The sequence below is a fragment of the Falco punctatus genome, assembly GCF_963210335.1.
Source record: "Falco punctatus genome assembly, chromosome: Z".
Taxonomy (NCBI): Eukaryota; Metazoa; Chordata; class Aves; order Falconiformes; family Falconidae; genus Falco; species Falco punctatus.
Window position 1 is genome coordinate 84,542,407 of NC_137586.1, and position 23,297 is coordinate 84,565,703.

Consider the following 23,297-nt stretch of genomic DNA (forward strand, 5'->3'; position numbering starts at 1 on the left):
TGTAGCACCAGGGCTGTGTCACATACCTGTGCAGTCAACCCAGTCCTGCGAATCTGCACAAGAGCAAGATCCTGTCAAGATAGCCCAAGTTCTGAGTCGGGATAAATTTTTTTTCATACTTCTCACTCTGACTTCTGTTGACGTGCAGTTTTGAAACTTGGCACTCCTATGAGAAAATCCCAACATTTGTGAAATGTTCGAAATTTTCATAAATCATCGGAAAAGTGCTACTGATACCAGCAGAACTGTTGCCTTAAATGGGTGAAGTCAGGCTAAAAGCTGAGTGAGGATCCAGGTCCCAGCTGGCCCTTCAGTAGTATGGAAGTAGCACAGAGGCTGCGGCAGCTGCATTTGCTCAGGGCTTGCGAACACAAACTCAAGAGCAATTATGGTCTGCAGCCATCACACAGCAGACTAAGCCACCTGCTGAATTAATTACCATCGTTCATCATGGCAGTGTACGTCAGGAGAGGAGAAAGACAGGAGGGCAAAACTGAACTCATTGCACTGCCAACCCAATGCTTTGCTCCAGGAAATAACCGAAATGCTCCTGACAGTTCATACCGTTATTGCAGACAAGGACACTGGAAGTCAGAGTGTCTGACCTGACCATAGCTCTCCTGTCTGGCAGGATGCAGTAAGCCTAACTTTCTACCTGACTTCCTTCATGCCACATTTCTGAGTGTCATTTCTGAGTGTCAGAAATGTAAGACAAAACCCAAATGACATAGACATCATTGCTCCTTCACTTTTTTAGACCAAACTGTTTTCGTTTATCTATTAATGGCAAGATCCTTTCTTGACCAGTTGATACTTTTCAATAAACGTCATATGCTTCTGGTTTTCCTTCAGTTCCCTTGTCTCCAGAGGCAGTAAATGCCGCTGGTATTTCAGGACAACATGTATTTTCCTCTGGTGACACCCCCTATGGCTGTCACCATCAACCCCATTCCTGACTACCATGCTTTCCTTTTAAGTCCTACTGTCCCTGAAACATTCTAGGAAGAGACCCCTGATGTAAATTAGGCTATACTGTGTGTTACACCCTGGATGTGCCTGCACCATGACAGGACGAATTCATGGCTCTTCTGCTATTGTCAAATGCCAGGACCACCTCTCTCTTCAAGATAATGTCTTGCAAGGAAATGCCTTGGCCAATGCAGTGGCAAAGGTTGTGGCTTGTGTATCTTTCATCTTCTGTACACCCCTTTCCCATTTTTTCTCCCTTGAAGAGCTGGCAGCTCTGCAACGTTTCACGCTGGAAGAGGAATGCCAGCTACGCTCCAACTCCCCTTGCTGCTCCCACAGCAGCAGCCTAGTAGTGCCTCGAGTCCTGTTACCTGCCCTGGCTCCTCTGGCCCATTCAGTTGCCCCACAAGATTGGTTTGCTCTACATTTCTCAGCTACATCTCAGCAGTATTGTGGCAGCTGCCCAGTTTGTTCAGCATGTAATACAGGACAGCAGGAGAAGGTGGGTGTAGCTGCAAACCCTCAATGGTGGAGACTTTGTAAATTTTCAAATTGACTTTATTCAAGTTGCCTCAGTGCTGCAATTTTCAGTGTGTCCCTGCCATCTTAGATACGTTATCAGGATTGGTAAAGGGCCATCCTTGTAAACATGCTGAGAGAACTAATACTTCTGTTTGTTGCTCCCTAACACTAAATAACAATAAGAGGACCCATTCTATGGGACGAGTAATGAGCAAAATTTTTGCAGCCTACAAACACAACCCAAATGCCAGTAGGGCTGTAGGAAGGACAAAGTCCAATTTAAAAACAAACTTGGCAAAGATTTGCCCAGAGACTGGCCTGAAATGGCTGGATACTTTACCTCTCGCATTGATCTGTAGAAGAAACATCAGGAAAGAAAACCATAGGGAGTCATGATATTTTACTAGGCAGACCCATGCAATTGTATTACACAGCATCTGTAACTCCCTGTAAGGGAGAGAAGTTTCCCTAGCTGATGAAATAAGAAATGCTGCAGCATTGTCCTGTAGCCACCAAGCCATGTGAGTGCTCAGGAGACACCTTTGCTCAGAAGAGCTGATGCTGGCGGATGAAACCAATGCTGGGCTAAGGTGTGCGTAAACTGACATGTGTAAGCAGTTGCAGCTAAATGCTGAGCTGTGATGTTTTAGGAGTAAAGTTCCAACCTTCACTGTGGGTCTAATGCTATTTATTCTGACATGGATAGCAAACGAACAAAAATTGACTGATGATGAGTGCTTCTTTACAGCGAGGGTGGCGAGGCACTGGCCCAGGCTGCCCGGAGCAGCTGTGCATGCCCCAAGGCCGGGCTGGACGGGGCTGGGGGCAGCCTGGGCTGGGGGGAGGGGTCCCTGCCCATGGCAGGGGGGTTGGAACTAGATGATCTTTGAGGTCCCTTCCAACCCACACTGTTCTGTGATTCTATGAATTAATCATTTTATCATTTTTTCACTTACACTCCCAGGGCTTTAAAGTCTTCCTTGACTCTGCTCAGATTCTGGCTTGAGGTATCGTTCGTGTCCATGTGAAATAGTAGCAGCAGATAGTGATCTGTGCTCTTGACAAATTGTGGCACCCTCTCAGCAACAGCTCAGACCTTAGCTCCTGGAAGACTGCATACCTGTCGTCCACCTCCCTGTCAGGCTGGCTGATGGGCATCTCAGTGCCCCTTAACAAGGAGTCACCCACTATGAGCACTTGGTTTCTTTTTGCAGTATCCATGGTGTCCTACTAATGTAGTCTCTCCTTGTAGACCTTGCTCATGGGAGTCTATAGCTGTTAAAGCTTCATATCTGTTTCAGGTTGTGATGCTTGGAGAAAAAAAGGGAACTGCTATAAAGCTGCCAGCAAGAGAACAAAAAAGTTTAAAATTCTCATAAGGAGCTACAGAAAAGAGCTGTTCACATAGCTCCCCTGATGGGGCCATCTACTTAAACATGCCCTTCAAAAACTTCTGTTGATTGTTGGCAGCCTTCATAGTGGTCACAGATGACCAATGAGTAGGGAAAAGGTGCAGAAAATGCTGACATCATCTCACTATCTCTAGATGTGAACACTTCCCCAGTTTGCTTCCAGGTACTCCCCCAGAAGACCTAACTGGGTCTTGTACATCTTTCGTTGCAAAGTTGACTTGTTGACATGTAGGAAGGTGTGACCCTGTCTGGATGTGTAGGGAAGGTTGCTTAACTTCTCAAAGGAACACAAACACAGAAGATTTTGGTTGTGAAGAGACAAATTTTCTTTCTTAAACACTATTCTTATTTAATAAACCAGAAGAAAGTTCTTTTAAATCTGCTTTTAGAAGAAGATGAAAGTAGCAAAGGTCTGATTTAACTAATAGAAGATAAAATGCTTCCTCTAACAGTGTTGTGTAAATCTGGAGTTCTCATTAAATCAGAGCTTTAGCGCAGAAATGTTACACAGGGAAGTCAGCTTATAAAAAAGCACAGTGTGCTTTTTCAATGAAACCAGAAACTTTTGCTTTGATTTCCGATTTCTAAGTAAAACTCTTCAGTGATGGGAAAACAGCACCTGGGCTGGGATAAGTAGGCTTAAATGAAATCTAGGCCTGTGAAAGCTTTGCTTATTATAAGGTGTTGCAATGAAGCCATGTGCACTGGTGTTCTAGACATCTTCATTTGAGCTATTAAACACCTCACACCAGCTTGGTTATGTAGGTTTGTAATATATGGTTTGCTTGGTAACAAGAAGTCAACTTTTATTTCCTCATTCTCCAGGATGGCCTCAAAAATGAATCCTGGTTCATTCATGTGTATCCCTGCACATTTGGGGTATTTTTAAACCCGCTGCATATTACTGTCCATTTGTCAGCCTTCAATTTTATTCACCATTCGTCAAACCATTTGTAGGGCAATTCCAAATCCTTATGAAATCTGCCTGCAGCTGTCTTGGAGCTCAGCACTTCACTTTCTCTATCAACACTCAGTGGGAGTTATCTGCATAGAAGAAAACAACAATGGCTTCAATTCTTGTCCCCTTTGAGACCTTTTCAATACTTGGCCCAGCTACTAGACAACCTTCAGTATCAAGCTGTCTTCTGTTTTGTGAACTGTTACCTTATCTGGTCTTACAAGTGGGATCCTTGCTACTGAGTGTTGTGCAGAAGCTTGGCAGAAAGTGAAACTTTTTCGAATTCAGATATTCTGTGTTATTATGTGAGCTGTTCGTCTGCCTCAGTAGTACTAGCAGGAATTTAATTTCCTGTTTGAATTTTATTTGAATGTATTCCTGATGTTTTGTGTAAGGCCTACCAAAAGAAATACATCCTAGATGACAGCAAATTGCTTTTCTGGAAGAGTTAAATGTAAGTGTTAACATCAGAACGAAACTACACTGATGTGTGTCAACTGTGGTTGAAGAGAAGAATTAGAAGCAGATGTGCAGAGTTTTCTTTTATAAGAATAAATCCAAATTGCTGGCAGCAAAATATTGTCCTTGTTAATAGAAATTCTGTTTAAAAATATTGTAGTGCTGTTCAGAAATCTTAAGCATCACAGGTGACCATGGATAGTCCTGCTCCCAAAGAAAGGAAGGGCAGGTTTTCCACTCCTTTCAAAATAAGTCTTCACTGAATGGTGTTTTAAAGAACTGTTTGAGGGAGGATCATACTGGATTAGAGACAAAGTGATGCATGCCTGCGGCTTACTTGAAATTTTTAAATTATTGGTGTTTTGAAGAGCGAACCTGCCATCTGTTCCCATCATCCACAAACTTTTCTGTGTGCTTGAATACACTGTCTCATCAAGAAAGACTGGCCTCCTCAATCTCTCAGCTTGCTATATGTATCCCATCAGTCGTGGTCTCCCTTTCCCCCATGTTTCATCCCAAAATGGTAATTTGGAAATAGAATGGAATGAAAAAATACAGGATGATGACTAGGAAAAGAAACTCAGACAAAACCATTTTGGGTGTCAGCTTCCTGTAGAAAACAAGTCTCCTCAGATCTCTGAAACTGAGACTTGCCCCCAGCCCATATTTAGCCTATTGTAAACTACTAAGATGTATGTTTCTAACAGAAAGTTAGGAGCATTTCAGACAGCATCAAGTTATTTTACTAAGTCGTTCCATGTAATATGGCTTTGATTTTATTCATATCTTGGTTATTGGAAGCTGATCAGGTCCTCACAGAGGTCTGCACAGCAGACTGCAGGTGGAAAAGAAACTTCACCTAGACATAAAGACTCTTTATGCTTGCTAAGGTGGGCACACAGATGGCCACCTGGGGAGGGAAGTCACCAGAAGAAAAGATGGAAAGAGAGGCAGCAGGACACTAACTGTCTGCCACTCACTTTTGAGTGACAGTACTTTCCAACTCTGTGGGATCTAAGGAGGTGAGAATTTCACACACAAACAGGGACACCTGTTTGCTTCCTGAGGCTGAATGTTCACGGAGGCTTCAATAGCTCTTTCCCTTCTGCTGTTACATAGGTGGAGAGGAAGGTGCTTCCAGAGAAGGAGACAACGCAGCCTCTCTGGGCAGCCTGTTCCAGTGTTCTGTCATCCTCAAAGTAAAGACATTCTTCCTCATATTCAGGTGGATCTTCCTGGGTTTCAGTTTTTGCCCATTGCCCCTTGTTCTGTCATTGGGCACCACTGCAAAGAGCCTGGCCCTGTCCTCTTGACACTCACCCTTAAGATATTCATCGACATTGGTGAGATCCCCTCTCAGTCTTCTCCAGGTGAAACAGACCCAGCTTTCTCAGCCTGTCCTCATCTGGGAGATGCTCTGGCCCCTCGTCAGCTTTGTAGGCCTTTGCAGCATAACCATACTAGCTCTGGTTATGCTGCAAAAAGTGTGTTTCTAAGAGCAAAGAAATGGGAAGCTAAAGGAAAGAATGGTTGGAGGAAAATACTGTGAATGACCAAATAGAGAAGAAAAAAAGGGTGTAGTGCTTCAGCGCAGGGGTGGCGAGGCACCGGCACAGGCTGCCCAGAGCAGCTGTGGGTGCCCCGTCCCTGGGGGGGCTCAAGGCCAGGCTGGACGGGGCTGGGGGCAGCCTGGGCTGGGGGGACAGGTCCCTGCCCCTGGCAGGGGGATGGAACTTGGTGGTCTTTACAGCCCCTTCCAACCCAAACTGTTCTATGATGCCATGAAAAGTGTAAAGGGAGGTTGTGACATATGCTGGCATATCAATTCACAGGTTTTGTGGTACATGACTCTACATTCATACACTCATGCTGTCCTTAACCTAATTGTTCTATGCGATTGATTTTGATCTGTGTGGGAAAGTGAATTGACCGTAGGAGGCTGACGTGATAAGCAAGTACCGTGTATCAGAGGCGCAAGAACAGTGTGAGTGGATCAGAGGGCAGTGAGGGGGGAGGAAGGGGGTGGGGGGCACATGGTGTGCCGGAGCTCTGGCACCGTTTGGGGAAATTTGTTATCCAAATGGTATTTTGTCTGGTCTGGGAAAGGAGCAAATTGTGATGAGTGCAGAAAATGCAGGAAAGCAAAGCAAATTTTGGAAGAGATTAATTCCAGGTTTGGGGAAAATGGTAAGCCAAAACGTAGCTGTGTGGTGAAGATTTTCAGATTTCTGTAATGTGGTACCCGGCAAGGTTTCTGGTATCGCAGGTGTCAGCACTGGTTATGATATCCCAAAAAGGAGCAGCGGTATCTCTCCCTGTGCTAACTGGAGGTGGCTGGTGTGACACATGTGGCATATGCAAATGCAGAAAATGGGATGTTAAAGCCGGGCATTAACTGTTTTACAAAGCTTGGCATAACTTTGCAGTTCCAATAATCCTTTTCAAATCAATCTTTTTAATAAAAAATATTATCCTACAGTTTGTGCTGAAGCCATTTACATGCAGCTATGAAACTTCCACGCTGTCTGTCAGAGCTTGCCCTGAAGCCCTGGTCTATCGGTCGGAGAGTGTAATTTTTGCAGGTTCATCAGGAAATGATACTGCTTTAACTGTCATCTCAAGTGTTACTAACAATGTGTCTCAGTTTATTAGCAAATCGATGAATTCAAGGCAAAAAGCATGTTCCGTCATACTGCCATGGAACTGAAGCTATGCATGCTGACCAGGAAAAGACACTCAGAGAAAACCTTTTTGGGTGTCAGCTTCCTGTAGCGAACATCTCTTCCTAAACCTCTGAGAGTGACATTTGCGCTTCTACTGTATCCAGGGCATATTCCATGCAAACTGAGCCTTTGCTTTTGAGCTTCCTAACATGGCTTCTCAGGCAGTTATTAAAGAAGATGTTCTTTAAATGAAGAAATTTAAATTGCTGAAGCTGCCAACTGGCAGAACTGGTTTATGTCCCCTGTATAGCCCTAATCCAAGGCTGGTTTAAAATCCAGTCAAGCTAATCAGTAGAACAGAAAAACAACAAATGACCAATTTGTATACACAGCTGCCCTCAGAAATGCAGGGTTTTTTTTAGAAAAAAATAGTATATATGAAGGGAAATTGCTTGTTCAAAGTATAAGTGTGCTAGAAGAATTGTGCAAGTTAAAGCAAGTGGAAAGAAGATAACGATCCAAAGAAGGCCTTGAAACCAAGGCAGAAACTGGAACCAGAACAGAAGAAATCAAGTGGGGCAGGATCAGATGATGGATTTGTAGAACTGAAAAGACCAAAGGAAATTTCTAAAAACTTCGGACATTGACTAACAATTTACTAAGTGGATATGAGCTGTACTACATCCCTTTGGACTCTGCCGGTCACTGAGCTGTTGGCCCAGCTCTGAGCTGTGATTACAGCAAGACTAGTGATACCCACGTCTGTGTGAATTTTTCCTTTAACAGCAGTAAAGATTACTCATGGCTTCTCAGCTGTCATGTTTCTGCCATATCCTCTGTAGACAACTTGTGCTTGCCATCGTGCACATTCAAGATGTAGAAAAGAGGCAAGTTTCAAAGTTCAAAGAATATGGGAATGATTTCATTTTTCATCTGAAAAAGTGTCAGTGCCGTCCAGAGTGCTACCTTACAAGCACTGTAGGAGCAAATGGCCATCAGTGACATCATCTAGCCGGAGATTCTGACATCAGCCAGTGATGGGCTGTGACCTCACATCCCTCACCGCTTATCTTCGGGCGCCGGCAGAGCCTGGGCCAGTCTGGCTCGTGCCTGGCCTCCTGCCGAGTGTGCCTGCGAGGTCTGGAGGGTGGAGCGAGGCTTCTCCTGGTGCTGGGTGGTGCTTCGGGGATTGCCGCCGGCAGCTCTCGGTGTCCATCCCCGAGCCATCGCCTGTGTTTCCCCGGCCCTACCTGGATCAGGCAGCCGCGCACCGCGGGGTGTGCTTGCAGCAGCGCAGGTGAGCCGTGTGGGGAACCGTCCCCCAGGGTGGCCGTAGGGCGGGCGATGGGTCCTGGGGGTTCGAGAGGGTGTCCTCCTTGAGGGGCCTGGGCATTTCCTCCGCCCTTCCATTCCCTGGGGCAGCGGGTGACTGTGGTCTCTCTCCATTTTGCAGCACGTGACACCAGTGATGGGGAGCTGCTTGTCATCCGCATGTCTCCCCAACCTGTCGCAGGAAGAAGACGTGGCCACGGAGCCAGAGTGGGAGTGCCCCATCTGCCACGATGCTAAAAATGAGGTCGCTTATGTGCTGCCTTGTCACCACCAGTTCTGTATGAGCTGCATCATGCGTTGGGCAAGCAGGAATCCAACGTGCCCCCTTTGCAGAGGACCAGTGGAGAATCTCAGGCTTTCTGTGGGGGCAGAACACAACTATATAGAGATTGGCATCAGAACACTTGATGAGATGCCAGATGCCAGCACCCAGGCAGGCGGGGCTCCTGACCTCCTGGCTGAAAGCAGGCCACATCACCCTGTGGCACCCCGTCCGTCCTCTCCACAGCAGATGCTGTCCCCAGCTGAGCAGGGAGCTGTAGGGACAGAGGCCGTGGGTGGCCTCCTGCCCAGCGTCTGGGCATCGCTCTTCCAAAGGCAAGAGCACCTGCTGGATCCCGTGCTGCCCTGGCTGCGCCAGGTGCTGGCAGCAATCTGTGGGGACCAATGGTGGCTGGCAAGGAGTGCGGAGAGCAGCATCCTGCACTGCCTCTGCACCTGCGGTCTGAATCGGGAGCTCATGGTCCAGCGGCTGCAGGACTCCCTTCAGGAATATGCGGCACAGCTGGTCGACGGCATCGTCAATGTCATTGTGGAGCGGTGCAGCGAGGAGGCCCAGAGGCTGCTGCAGGCCCCTGCTGTGGTGGATGAGCACGACAGCGCTGTGGCCAGCACCGGCTCCACCAGCTCCTCCTCCACATCCAGCTACAGCACGTGCTGGGAGTGGACTCCTGACGGCAGCCTGGCTTCCTCCAGCAGCCCTGAGAGCTCCCCCGGGGAGGAGGGAGCCGGCACATCAGAGGCCCCCCTCCGCGGGCGTGCTGGCCGCCACCCATCTGTGCGCATCCCCGCGGAGCGGGAGGAGCCGGGGCAGGCGGCGGGGGCGGCTGGTCCCTCCTCCTAGGGCAGCCGCCGCAGCCCCTCGGCTCCCGCCCGGGACAGTGACCACTTGCCCAGGGGAGCCCGGCGCCCCGCAAAGAGGAGGGCCGCTGGCCCCCAGGACCCTCCCCAGCCCTGCAAGAGGCAGCCCCGCCGACGGCGCCAGCCTGGCTCCAGCTCCTCCATGTTGAAGGGCAAGGATATAAATTCCTCTTTCCCTGACACAGGCCCTGTGTGCTTCTTTCTCTCTCTCCTGGTTCCCGTCCCCGCTTCCTGTGCCCCACCGTGGGTGGCACCTGCCTTGTGGGGGGGCACGGCCATGGGTCCCCGAGCCCCCCGGGCTGTGTGGGCAGCACGTCGTCCTGCAGGCAATCCTGCCGCAGCTGCAGCACAGCAGATGCCGAGGGCAGAGCGGGCAGGAGGGGAAGCTGCTCTCATTGCACATGCAATGCCCTCCGCCTGCACCCCGTCCCTCCCTCTGCCCGCTACCGACACTTCTGCTCTGCTCTGGTTTCTGTCTGGCGTCGGCCAGGGCAAACTCGCTACTGGGAGAGCTGTCGAGGAGGCAGGGACAAAGGGCAGGGCAGTGAGAGAAGAAATGTAGAAATATCACCAGAGGAGAAGAGATAAGGAGCACAAACTTGGGAAGATGCAGATGTGTGGACAGCAGGCGCGTGCTCAAATGTCACCTCCTTGTGTATATTCCGTGCCCTCACGTTCTCCTCAGATGCTGCAGTCACGGTACCGGGAGGCCTTTGGTAGGGAAGTGCCGCCTTCCAGGCTGAATCCTAGCTCTGAGAGAAAGTACAACGACAGCTGGGTTGGCTTGGGTTGGCTTGGGTGTGGGTTGAGCTGATTTTCTGAGTCCGGGTTGCACAGCAGTAGAAACTCCAATGCCATCAAGCCATGCAAAGTCATGCCTAGCCTGGCCTGGCAGAGGATAGAATAGCACAGAGCAGAACAGAATATTCCCTTTGGATGGGAGGGAAAACGATCATCTCATCCAACTGCCTGACCCCTTCCGGGCTGACCAAAAGTTAAAGCGTGTTATTCAGGGCACTGTCCAAATGCCTCTTGGCCACTGACAGGCTTGGGGCATCGACCACCTCTCTGGGAAGCCTGTTCCAGTGTTTGACCACCCTCTCGGCAGAGAAATGCTTCCTAACGTCAAGTGTGAACCTCTGCTGGCACAGCTCTGAGACATTCTCCCCAGCACAAGGGGCAACGGGCACAAAGTGCAACCCGGGGAGTTTCACCCGGATGTGAGGAAAAAGTCTTTGCTTTGAGGGTGACATGGCCCTGGCACAGGCTGCCCAGGGGGTTGATTGGGTCTCCTTCTCTGGAGACATTCAGAACCTGCCTGGATGCGATTCTGTGCAACCTGCTCTAGGTGGACCTGCTTTAGCAGGGGGTTGGACGGGGTGATCTCCAGAGGTCCTTTCCAACACTAGCCATGCCGTGATCCTGTGATTCTGGGAGCCTATCGCTGAATACCAGGGGGAAGAGGTCAGCACCTCCCTCTCCGCTTCCCCTCCTCGGGAAGCTGCAGAGGGCAGTGAGGATGCCCCTCAGCCCCCTTCTCTCCAAACTAGACAAACCCAGGATCCTTGGGTGCTCCTCACAGGACATGCCTTCCAGGCCTTTCACCAGCCGCGTTGCCCTCCTCTGGGTGCACGGCACGCCAGTGATGATCGCCCAGTGCTCCAGTCTATCTGGATTCCTCTGCAAGGCCTCTTGCCCCTTGAGAGAGTCAACAGGACCTCCCAGTCTGCGGTCATCAGCAGACTTGCTGACGAGGCGTTCAACTGCTGCATGCCGATCACTGAGGAAAATATCGACCAGAACCAGCCCTGGACCTGAGCCACCGCTGGTGGCTGGTCGCCAGCCACATGTAGCCCCATTCACTACAAGGCACTGAGACCTGCCACCCAGCCACTTCTTCACCCAGCGCACCCTGAACCCGCTCAGCCCGCAGCTGGACAGCTTGTTCAGAAGGACACTGCGAGGGACAGTGTCAAAATCCCCACTGCAGTCCAGGGGAACTACACCCACCGCCTTCCCTTCAATCACTGGGCGGGTGACCTTATATTGGAGGGACACCTGATGAGTTAGGCGAGACTTTCCCTTTGCAAACCCATGTTGACTGTGCCTGATCACAGGGTGACAGAAAATCTCAAGGCGGAAGGGAGCCATAAGGATCATGGAGTCCCACTCCCTGCTCCTTGCAGAACTAGCTGAAGCTAAACCATGTGGCTAAGAGCATGGCCCAGACGCTCCTTGAACTCTGACAGGCTTGGTGCCGGGACCGCTTCCCTGGAGAGGCCGTTCCGGTGACCCAGCATGCCCTCAGTGACGAACCTCTTCCTGATGTCCCATGAGAACGTCCCCCGAGGCAGCTTCATTCCCTTTCCTCGAGTCCTGTCGCTGGTCACCGGGGGGAGGAGATCAGCACCTCTCCCTCCGCTGCCCCCCTGGAGGAAGCTGTAGGCTGCGGAGAGCTCACCCCTCAGCCTTCTCTTCTCCACGCTGAGCAGAGCGAGTGACCTCAGCCGCTCCTCCTCGGCCTTGCCCTCTAGGCCTTTCACCATCTGGGGCACCTTCCTCTGGCCACGTGCAAATTGTTTGATGGCCTCCTTATGCTGAGGCGCCCAGGACAGCACACAGGGCTTGAGGTGGGGCTGTGCCCGTGCAGCCCAATGTGGGGCAGTCACCTCCCTCGACCGGCGAGCTGTGCTGGGCTTGCTGCGCCCCAGGACGCGGGTGGCCCCTTTGGCTGCCAGGGCACACTGTTGGCTCACTTTCTGGGACAACACTTGCCAGCTTCCCGTCGACCACGACCTCTCCAGACTCCCCGGACTGCTGAAAAATACCAGAGAGAGATCCCACGATGGTGTGGGCCTGCTCTTTCTGTCCCCTGGGATGAATGCCATCGGGCCCGGTAGATTTCTGCGCATCCAGCAGCAGCAGCAAGTCCGAAACAAGTTTGGGGTCGGCTGGGAGTTTACTATCGCCCCAGTCACGCTCTTGCAGCACTGGGCTCCGGGGCTGCCAGGGCCTGTTGTCGGTGTTGAAGGCAGCGGCAAAAGAAGGCATTCTTTTTCTGCCTGACTCCTGCATGAAGGCCCCTGCTCACACAGGCCACCCTTCTGCCCGGCTTGCTTCACTTGCCACATTTTGCAACGGCCTGCTCCTGCGCTCCTAAGAGGTGGCTCTTAAAAAATGACCAGCATTCCTGGACCCCCATACCGTCAAAAGCAGATTGCCGGGGCACCTTACTAACTGGCTCCTTCAGTAGCCCCAGCTCTGCTCTCCCCACAGCCAGGGACAAAGTTTTGCCCGAGGTTTTTCTCCTGCGCCAACTATGTGAAACTCAACTACTTGGTGGGCACGGTGACCAAGACAGCCACCAGCCACCACTTTGCTGGCGGGTCCCTCTCCACTTGCAAACAACAGGCCTAGGAGGGCACCTTTCCTAGTTGGCTCCCTTAGAAGCAGAGGTACCGGCCTCGTTCACCAAAGCAGCAGGGGCTTTGCTGCAGAAGTTCCAGTTTGTACTGGATACGAACTAAACTACCTGCTCGGTCAGCGCTGGCTGAGATTAGGTGTCGAAGGCTGAAGACAGCGGGCTTGTTCAGGCTCCTGTGGTGTGCCCCGGGATTCCTCCCTGGGAGGTACTCCTGAGAAGATGGTAACAAAGGGAGAGGTAGGGACACCGTCCTGCTGCAGCTGAAACCCCTCCCTTCTCTCCCAGCCCGCGTTCAAGAGATGGTTCACTCGATCCCGTCCCACTGACTGTACTACAACAGCCCCAGGAGGCAGACTGATAGCCTGCCGCGAGCTTGGCTGCACTGACCCCTCCCAGCTCCCCGCAATCGGCAGGCAAAGCGGCTTTGAGAGTGCAGCGAGAAGAGCAAGAGAGAGACCTGCCCTTGCCTGGGTGGCCCAGCCGGTGGCCCACACCAGCACAGGGCCGGGAGACCTGCAGCTCGATGGCACGATACCTTTGCTCCACCTTTTCAGTGGCTTTGCTCGAAAGTTTGCTTGTGCGCCTCTTTTGCTCTCATCCGTCCATTCTCAACAAGATTTTGGAACGGGGCGAGGGCAACAGAAGGCTTCAATGAAGTCACTGAGCTGATGCCTAAACCCTTAAAAAAAGTGGTGTATCTGAAGAGGCAGCTAATACTGGAAAAGGAAAGCTGAGGAACTTCAAATAGGATTTCTTTCTTTCCTTTTCAACAGTCTACATTCCTTGAGGATTCGTATAGTTCTTACACGGTTTTAGTCATTCCACTGCTTCTGAAGCTTGCACCATCATCACGAAGGGGCTTTCAAACGTCAGCAACAAAGATGCCAACGACCAAAACTTGCTGGCAGAGAACTCTTCAAATCCTGAAGTCTTTCTACGGTGAGGACAACTTTTCAACAACATGATGGAAGGCAGAAGGAGAAGGCCAGTCTAGCTGCACGCCCGGAACCGTGGGCAACATTTGTAAATGTGCAGATTTCCTTCCTTCAGATGCCTCGATGCTGTCACTGTGGCGAGGCCCTCGTCACTTCAGGTACGTTCTCAGGAGTGAGATCTGCCCCATGGCCAATGACTAGAAATGATTCTGAAAGGCAGAGGCAAGAAGAGGTGACGGGACAGCATGGCCCACGTGGGGATCCATCCTGGCTCCCCGGAGGCGTGAGCAGGGCGTCTGCGCCCCTTCTACCATGCTCTGGCGAGACAGGAACTGCAACTCCTCGCGGCGTAAAGCGGTTCAGGCTCCATTGCTGGTGCTTTTGGGGACCACCAAAGCAACAGTTGGCCAGGAGCACCACCTACCAGAAGCGTGGCAAGCTTGGTAAGCGGGGAGGGACCAGGCACTGTGGGCGAGTGCCAGCAGGAGTGGATGGGGCTGCAGCAAAATGCCCCTTCAGGCTTCTCCCTGCGGGCGGGGGGCACGACCCAGCAGGGTGGGAGACTCTTGCCCAGGGCTGCCCACCGAGCGCCCAGCTCCTCCCTGCAGATCCTGGCACTGCAGAGGGAAAGGCAGCCAGCTGGGGCAGGCATCATTCAGGCACGGGCAGTGGTCCACGCAGACTGGTTCCACCAGGCTCCCCCTCGCAGGGGACCTGTGTGAGGCGTCACGAGCGGGGATGAGACACACCGCCACGGGCGCGGGTTGCAGAGGACCAAGCTAGAGCAACACAGGAACGTAAAAGGTGAAAACAAGAAACGGTATTTTTTCTCTCGATGCCATGTGCCTGCGGGGGCGGAAGGTTCGTTGCGACATCACCATGTTCTGGAGGCTGACGCTACCGAGCAGCGCATTGTGACATCAGCCAGTGATGGGCTGTGACCTCACATCCCTCACCGCTTATCTTCGGGCGCCGGCAGAGCCTGGGCCAGTCTGGCTCGTGCCTGGCCTCCTGCCGAGCGTGCCTGCGAGCTCTGAAGGGTGGAGCGAGGCTTCTCCTGGTGCTGGGTGGTGTTTCGGGGGTTGCCGCCGGCAGCTCTCGGTGTCCATCCCCGAGCCATCGCCTGTGTTTCCCCGGCCCTACCTGGATCAGGCAGCCGCGCACCGCGGGGTGTGCTTGCAGCAGCGCAGGTGAGCCGTGTGGGGAACCGTCCCCCAGGGTGGCCGTAGGGCGGGCGATGGGTCCTGGGGGTTCGAGAGGGTGTCCTCCTTGAGGGGCCTGGGCATTTCCTCCGCCCTTCCATTCCCTGGGGCAGCGGGTGACTGTGGTCTCTCTCCATTTTGCAGCACGTGACACCAGTGATGGGGAGCTGCTTGTCATCCGCATGTCTCCCCAACCTGTCGCAGGAAGAAGACGTGGCCACGGAGCCAGAGTGGGAGTGCCCCATCTGCCACGATGCTAAAAATGAGGTCGCTTATGTGCTGCCTTGTCACCACCAGTTCTGTATGAGCTGCATCATGCGTTGGGCAAGCAGGAATCCAACGTGCCCCCTTTGCAGAGGACCAGTGGAGAATCTCAGGCTTTCTGTGGGGGCAGAACACAACTATATAGAGATTGGCATCAGAACACTTGATGAGATGCCAGATGCCAGCACCCAGGCAGGCGGGGCTCCTGACCTCCTGGCTGAAAGCAGGCCACATCACCCTGTGGCACCCCGTCCGTCCTCTCCACAGCAGATGCTGTCCCCAGCTGAGCAGGGAGCTGTAGGGACAGAGGCCGTGGGTGGCCTCCTGCCCAGCGTCTGGGCATCGCTCTTCCAAAGGCAAGAGCACCTGCTGGATCCCGTGCTGCCCTGGCTGCGCCAGGTGCTGGCAGCAATCTGTGGGGACCAATGGTGGCTGGCAAGGAGTGCGGAGAGCAGCATCCTGCACTGCCTCTGCACCTGCGGTCTGAATCGGGAGCTCATGGTCCAGCGGCTGCAGGACTCCCTTCAGGAATATGCGGCACAGCTGGTCGACGGCATCGTCAATGTCATTGTGGAGCGGTGCAGCGAGGAGGCCCAGAGGCTGCTGCAGGCCCCTGCTGTGGTGGATGAGCACGACAGCGCTGTGGCCAGCACCGGCTCCACCAGCTCCTCCTCCACATCCAGCTACAGCACGTGCTGGGAGTGGACTCCTGACGGCAGCCTGGCTTCCTCCAGCAGCCCTGAGAGCTCCCCCGGGGAGGAGGGAGCCGGCACATCAGAGGCCCCCCTCCGCGGGCGTGCTGGCCGCCACCCATCTGTGCGCATCCCCGCGGAGCGGGAGGAGCCGGGGCAGGCGGCGGGGGCGGCTGGTCCCTCCTCCTAGGGCAGCCGCCGCAGCCCCTCGGCTCCCGCCCGGGACAGTGACCACTTGCCCAGGGGAGCCCGGCGCCCCGCAAAGAGGAGGGCCGCTGGCCCCCAGGACCCTCCCCAGCCCTGCAAGAGGCGGCCCCGCCGACGGCGCCAGCCTGGCTCCAGCTCCTCCATGTTGAAGGGCAAGGATATAAATTCCTCTTTCCCTGACACAGGCCCTGTGTGCTTCTTTCTCTCTCTCCTGGTTCCCGTCCCCGCTTCCTGTGCCCCACCGTGGGTGGCACCTGCCTTGTGGGGGGGCACGGCCATGGGTCCCCGAGCCCCCCGGGCTGTGTGGGCAGCACGTCGTCCTGCAGGCAATCCTGCCGCAGCTGCAGCACAGCAGATGCCGAGGGCAGAGCGGGCAGGAGGGGAAGCTGCTCTCATTGCACATGCAATGCCCTCCGCCTGCACCCCGTCCCTCCCTCTGCCCGCTACCGACACTTCTGCTCTGCTCTGGTTTCTGTCTGGCGTCGGCCAGGGCAAACTCGCTACTGGGAGAGCTGTCGAGGAGGCAGGGACAAAGGGCAGGGCAGTGAGAGAAGAAATGTAGAAATATCACCAGAGGAGAAGAGATAAGGAGCACAAACTTGGGAAGATGCAGATGTGTGGACAGCAGGCGCGTGCTCAAATGTCACCTCCTTGTGTATATTCCGTGCCCTCACGTTCTCCTCAGATGCTGCAGTCACGGTACCGGGAGGCCTTTGGTAGGGAAGTGCCGCCTTCCAGGCTGAATCCTAGCTCTGAGAGAAAGTACAACGACAGCTGGGTTGGCTTGGGTTGGCTTGGGTGTGGGTTGAGCTGATTTTCTGAGTCCGGGTTGCACAGCAGTAGAAACTCCAATGCCATCAAGCCATGCAAAGTCATGCCTAGCCTGGCCTGGCAGAGGATAGAATAGCACAGAGCAGAACAGAATATTCCCTTTGGATGGGAGGGAAAACGATCATCTCATCCAACTGCCTGACCCCTTCCGGGCTGACCAAAAGTTAAAGCGTGTTATTCAGGGCACTGTCCAAATGCCTCTTGGCCACTGACAGGCTTGGAGCATCGACCACCTCTCTGGGAAGCCTGTTCCAGTGTTTGACCACCCTCTCGGCAGAGAAATGCTTCCTAACGTCAAGTGTGAACCTCTGCTGGCACAGCTCTGAGACATTCTCCCCAGCACAAGGGGCAACGGGCACAAAGTGCAACCCGGGGAGTTTCACCCGGATGTGAGGAAAAAGTCTTTGCTTTGAGGGTGACATGGCCCTGGCACAGGCTGCCCAGGGGGTTGATTGGGTCTCCTTCTCTGGAGACATTCAGAACCTGCCTGGATGCGATTCTGTGCAACCTGCTCTAGGTGGACCTGCTTTAGCAGGGGGTTGGACGGGGTGATCTCCAGAGGTCCTTTCCAACACTAGCCATGCCGTGATCCTGTGATTCTGGGAGCCTATCGCTGAATACCAGGGGGAAGAGGTCAGCACCTCCCTCTCCGCTTCCCCTCCTCGGGAAGCTGCAGAGGGCAGTGAGGATGCCCCTCAGCCCCCTTCTCTCCAAACTAGACAAACCCAGGATCCTTGGGTGCTCCTCACAGGACATGCCTTCCAGGCCTTTCACCAGCCGCGTTGCCCTCCTCTGGGTGCACGGCACGCCAGTGATGATCGCCCAGTGCTCCAGTCTATCTGGATTCCTCTGCAAGGCCTCTTGCCCCTTGAGAGAGTCAACAGGACCTCCCAGTCTGCGGTCATCAGCAGACTTGCTGACGAGGCGTTCAACTGCTGCATGCCGATCACTGAGGAAAATATCGACCAGAACCAGCCCTGGACCTGAGCCACCGCTGGTGGCTGGTCGCCAGCCACATGTAGCCCCATTCACTACAAGGCACTGAGACCTGCCACCCAGCCACTTCTTCACCCAGCGCACCCTGAACCCACTCAGCCCGCAGCTGGACAGCTTGTTCAGAAGGACACTGCGAGGGACAGTGTCAAAATCCCCACTGCAGTCCAGGGGAACTACACCCACCGCCTTCCCTTCAATCACTGGGCGGGTGACCTTATATTGGAGGGACACCTGATGAGTTAGGCGAGACTTTCCCTTTGCAAACCCATGTTGACTGTGCCTGATCACAGGGTGACAGAAAATCTCAAGGCGGAAGGGAGCCATAAGGATCATGGAGTCCCACTCCCTGCTCCTTGCAGAACTAGCTGAAGCTAAACCATGTGGCTAAGAGCATGGCCCAGACGCTCCTTGAACTCTGACAGGCTTGGTGCCGGGACCGCTTCCCTGGAGAGGCCGTTCCGGTGACCCAGCATGCCCTCAGTGACGAACCTCTTCCTGATGTCCCATGAGAACGTCCCCCGAGGCAGCTTCATTCCCTTTCCTCGAGTCCTGTCGCTGGTCACCGGGGGGAGGAGATCAGCACCTCTCCCTCCGCTGCCCCCCTGGAGGAAGCTGTAGGCTGCGGAGAGCTCACCCCTCAGCCTTCTCTTCTCCACGCTGAGCAGAGCGAGTGACCTCAGCCGCTCCTCCTCGGCCTTGCCCTCTAGGCCTTTCACCATCTGGGGCACCTTCCTCTGGCCACGTGCAAATTGTTTGATGGCCTCCTTATGCTGAGGCGCCCAGGACAGCACACAGGGCTTGAGGTGGGGCTGTGCCCGTGCAGCCCAATGTGGGGCAGTCACCTCCCTCGACCGGCGAGCTGTGCTGGGCTTGCTGCGCCCCAGGACGCGGGTGGCCCCTTTGGCTGCCAGGGCACACTGTTGGCTCACTTTCTGGGACAACACTTGCCAGCTTCCCGTCGACCACGACCTCTCCAGACTCCCCGGACTGCTGAAAAATACCAGAGAGAGATCCCACGATGGTGTGGGCCTGCTCTTTCTGTCCCCTGGGTTGAATGCCATCGGGCCCGGTAGATTTCTGCGCATCCAGCAGCAGCAGCAAGTCCGAAACAAGTTTGGGGTCGGCTGGGAGTTTACTATCGCCCCAGTCACGCTCTTGCAGCACTGGGCTCCGGGGCTGCCAGGGCCTGTTGTCGGTGTTGAAGGCAGCGGCAAAAGAAGGCATTCTTTTTCTGCCTGACTCCTGCATGAAGGCCCCTGCTCACACAGGCCACCCTTCTGCCCGGCTTGCTTCACTTGCCACATTTTGCAACGGCCTGCTCCTGCGCTCCTAAGAGGTGGCTCTTAAAAAATGACCAGCATTCCTGGACCCCCATACCGTCAAAAGCAGATTGCCGGGGCACCTTACTAACTGGCTCCTTCAGTAGCCCCAGCTCTGCTCTCCCCACAGCCAGGGACAAAGTTTTGCCCGAGGTTTTTCTCCTGCGCCAACTATGTGAAACTCAACTACTTGGTGGGCACGGTGACCAAGACAGCCACCAGCCACCACTTTGCTGGCGGGTCCCTCTCCACTTGCAAACAACAGGCCTAGGAGGGCACCTTTCCTAGTTGGCTCCCTTAGAAGCAGAGGTACCGGCCTCGTTCACCAAAGCAGCAGGGGCTTTGCTGCAGAAGTTCCAGTTTGTACTGGATACGAACTAAACTACCTGCTCGGTCAGCGCTGGCTGAGATTAGGTGTCGAAGGCTGAAGACAGCGGGCTTGTTCAGGCTCCTGTGGTGTGCCCCGGGATTCCTCCCTGGGAGGTACTCCTGAGAAGATGGTAACAAAGGGAGAGGTAGGGACACCGTCCTGCTGCAGCTGAAACCCCTCCCTTCTCTCCCAGCCCGCGTTCAAGAGATGGTTCACTCGATCCCGTCCCACTGACTGTACTACAACAGCCCCAGGAGGCAGACTGATAGCCTGCCGCGAGCTTGGCTGCACTGACCCCTCCCAGCTCCCCGCAATCGGCAGGCAAAGCGGCTTTGAGAGTGCAGCGAGAAGAGCAAGAGAGAGACCTGCCCTTGCCTGGGTGGCCCAGCCGGTGGCCCACACCAGCACAGGGCCGGGAGACCTGCAGCTCGATGGCACGATACCTTTGCTCCACCTTTTCAGTGGCTTTGCTCGAAAGTTTGCTTGTGCGCCTCTTTTGCTCTCATCCGTCCATTCTCAACAAGATTTTGGAACGGGGCGAGGGCAACAGAAGGCTTCAATGAAGTCACTGAGCTGATGCCTAAACCCTTAAAAAAAGTGGTGTATCTGAAGAGGCAGCTAATACTGGAAAAGGAAAGCTGAGGAACTTCAAATAGGATTTCTTTCTTTCCTTTTCAACAGTCTACATTCCTTGAGGATTCGTATAGTTCTTACACGGTTTTAGTCATTCCACTGCTTCTGAAGCTTGCACCATCATCACGAAGGGGCTTTCAAACGTCAGCAACAAAGATGCCAACGACCAAAACTTGCTGGCAGAGAACTCTTCAAATCCTGAAGTCTTTCTACGGTGAGGACAACTTTTCAACAACATGATGGAAGGCAGAAGGAGAAGGCCAGTCTAGCTGCACGCCCGGAACCGTGGGCAACATTTGTAAATGTGCAGATTTCCTTCCTTCAGATGCCTCGATGCTGTCACTGTGGCGAGGCCCTCGTCACTTCAGGTACGTTCTCAGGAGTGAGATCTGCCCCATGGCCAATGACTAGAAATGATTCTGAAAGGCAGAGGCAAGAAGAGGTGACGGGACAGCATGGCCCACGTGGGGATCCATCCTGGCTCCCCGGAGGCGTGAGCAGGGCGTCTGCGCCCCTTCTACCATGCTCTGGCGAGACAGGAACTGCAACTCCTCGCGGCGTAAAGCGGTTCAGGCTCCATTGCTGGTGCTTTTGGGGACCACCAAAGCAACAGTTGGCCAGGAGCACCACCTACCAGAAGCGTGGCAAGCTTGGTAAGCGGGGAGGGACCAGGCACTGTGGGCGAGTGCCAGCAGGAGTGGATGGGGCTGCAGCAAAATGCCCCTTCAGGCTTCTCCCTGCGGGCGGGGGGCACGACCCAGCAGGGTGGGAGACTCTTGCCCAGGGCTGCCCACCGAGCGCCCAGCTCCTCCCTGCAGATCCTGGCACTGCAGAGGGAAAGGCAGCCAGCTGGGGCAGGCATCATTCAGGCACGGGCAGTGGTCCACGCAGACTGGTTCCACCAGGCTCCCCCTCGCAGGGGACCTGTGTGAGGCGTCACGAGCGGGGATGAGACACACCGCCACGGGCGCGGGTTGCAGAGGACCAAGCTAGAGCAACACAGGAACGTAAAAGGTGAAAACAAGAAACGGTATTTTTTCTCTCGATGCCATGTGCCTGCGGGGGCGGAAGGTTCGTTGCGACATCACCATGTTCTGGAGGCTGACGCTACCGAGCAGCGCATTGTGACATCAGCCAGTGATGGGCTGTGACCTCACATCCCTCACCGCTTATCTTCGGGCGCCGGCAGAGCCTGGGCCAGTCTGGCTCGTGCCTGGCCTCCTGCCGAGCGTGCCTGCGAGCTCTGAAGGGTGGAGCGAGGCTTCTCCTGGTGCTGGGTGGTGTTTCGGGGGTTGCCGCCGGCAGCTCTCGGTGTCCATCCCCGAGCCATCGCCTGTGTTTCCCCGGCCCTACCTGGATCAGGCAGCCGCGCACCGCGGGGTGTGCTTGCAGCAGCGCAGGTGAGCCGTGTGGGGAACCGTCCCCCAGGGTGGCCGTAGGGCGGGCGATGGGTCCTGGGGGTTCGAGAGGGTGTCCTCCTTGAGGGGCCTGGGCATTTCCTCCGCCCTTCCATTCCCTGGGGCAGCGGGTGACTGTGGTCTCTCTCCATTTTGCAGCACGTGACACCAGTGATGGGGAGCTGCTTGTCATCCGCATGTCTCCCCAACCTGTCGCAGGAAGAAGACGTGGCCACGGAGCCAGAGTGGGAGTGCCCCATCTGCCACGATGCTAAAAATGAGGTCGCTTATGTGCTGCCTTGTCACCACCAGTTCTGTATGAGCTGCATCATGCGTTGGGCAAGCAGGAATCCAACGTGCCCCCTTTGCAGAGGACCAGTGGAGAATCTCAGGCTTTCTGTGGGGGCAGAACACAACTATATAGAGATTGGCATCAGAACACTTGATGAGATGCCAGATGCCAGCACCCAGGCAGGCGGGGCTCCTGACCTCCTGGCTGAAAGCAGGCCACATCACCCTGTGGCACCCCGTCCGTCCTCTCCACAGCAGATGCTGTCCCCAGCTGAGCAGGGAGCTGTAGGGACAGAGGCCGTGGGTGGCCTCCTGCCCAGCGTCTGGGCATCGCTCTTCCAAAGGCAAGAGCACCTGCTGGATCCCGTGCTGCCCTGGCTGCGCCAGGTGCTGGCAGCAATCTGTGGGGACCAATGGTGGCTGGCAAGGAGTGCGGAGAGCAGCATCCTGCACTGCCTCTGCACCTGCGGTCTGAATCGGGAGCTCATGGTCCAGCGGCTGCAGGACTCCCTTCAGGAATATGCGGCACAGCTGGTCGACGGCATCGTCAATGTCATTGTGGAGCGGTGCAGCGAGGAGGCCCAGAGGCTGCTGCAGGCCCCTGCTGTGGTGGATGAGCACGACAGCGCTGTGGCCAGCACCGGCTCCACCAGCTCCTCCTCCACATCCAGCTACAGCACGTGCTGGGAGTGGACTCCTGACGGCAGCCTGGCTTCCTCCAGCAGCCCTGAGAGCTCCCCCGGGGAGGAGGGAGCCGGCACATCAGAGGCCCCCCTCCGCGGGCGTGCTGGCCGCCACCCATCTGTGCGCATCCCCGCGGAGCGGGAGGAGCCGGGGCAGGCGGCGGGGGCGGCTGGTCCCTCCTCCTAGGGCAGCCGCCGCAGCCCCTCGGCTCCCGCCCGGGACAGTGACCACTTGCCCAGGGGAGCCCGGCGCCCCGCAAAGAGGAGGGCCGCTGGCCCCCAGGACCCTCCCCAGCCCTGCAAGAGGCAGCCCCGCCGACGGCGCCAGCCTGGCTCCAGCTCCTCCATGTTGAAGGGCAAGGATATAAATTCCTCTTTCCCTGACACAGGCCCTGTGTGCTTCTTTCTCTCTCTCCTGGTTCCCGTCCCCGCTTCCTGTGCCCCACCGTGGGTGGCACCTGCCTTGTGGGGGGGCACGGCCATGGGTCCCCGAGCCCCCCGGGCTGTGTGGGCAGCACGTCGTCCTGCAGGCAATCCTGCCGCAGCTGCAGCACAGCAGATGCCGAGGGCAGAGCGGGCAGGAGGGGAAGCTGCTCTC

At 54.8% G+C, this 23,297-nt stretch overlaps 1 protein-coding gene across 1 annotated transcript; it reads left to right on the top strand.

The window, feature by feature from the left end:
* Nucleotides 1-9,568: 9,568 nt before the first annotated feature.
* Nucleotides 9,569-23,000, top strand: LOC308056730 (uncharacterized protein). Its single transcript, XM_080372527.1, has 2 exons — nucleotides 9,569-11,833; nucleotides 18,554-23,000. The coding sequence occupies exon 2, from the start codon at nucleotides 21,900-21,902 to the stop codon at nucleotides 22,884-22,886; it is 987 nt and encodes a 328-aa protein (XP_080228653.1). The 5' UTR covers nucleotides 9,569-11,833; nucleotides 18,554-21,899; the 3' UTR covers nucleotides 22,887-23,000.
* Nucleotides 23,001-23,297: the final 297 nt, after the last annotated feature.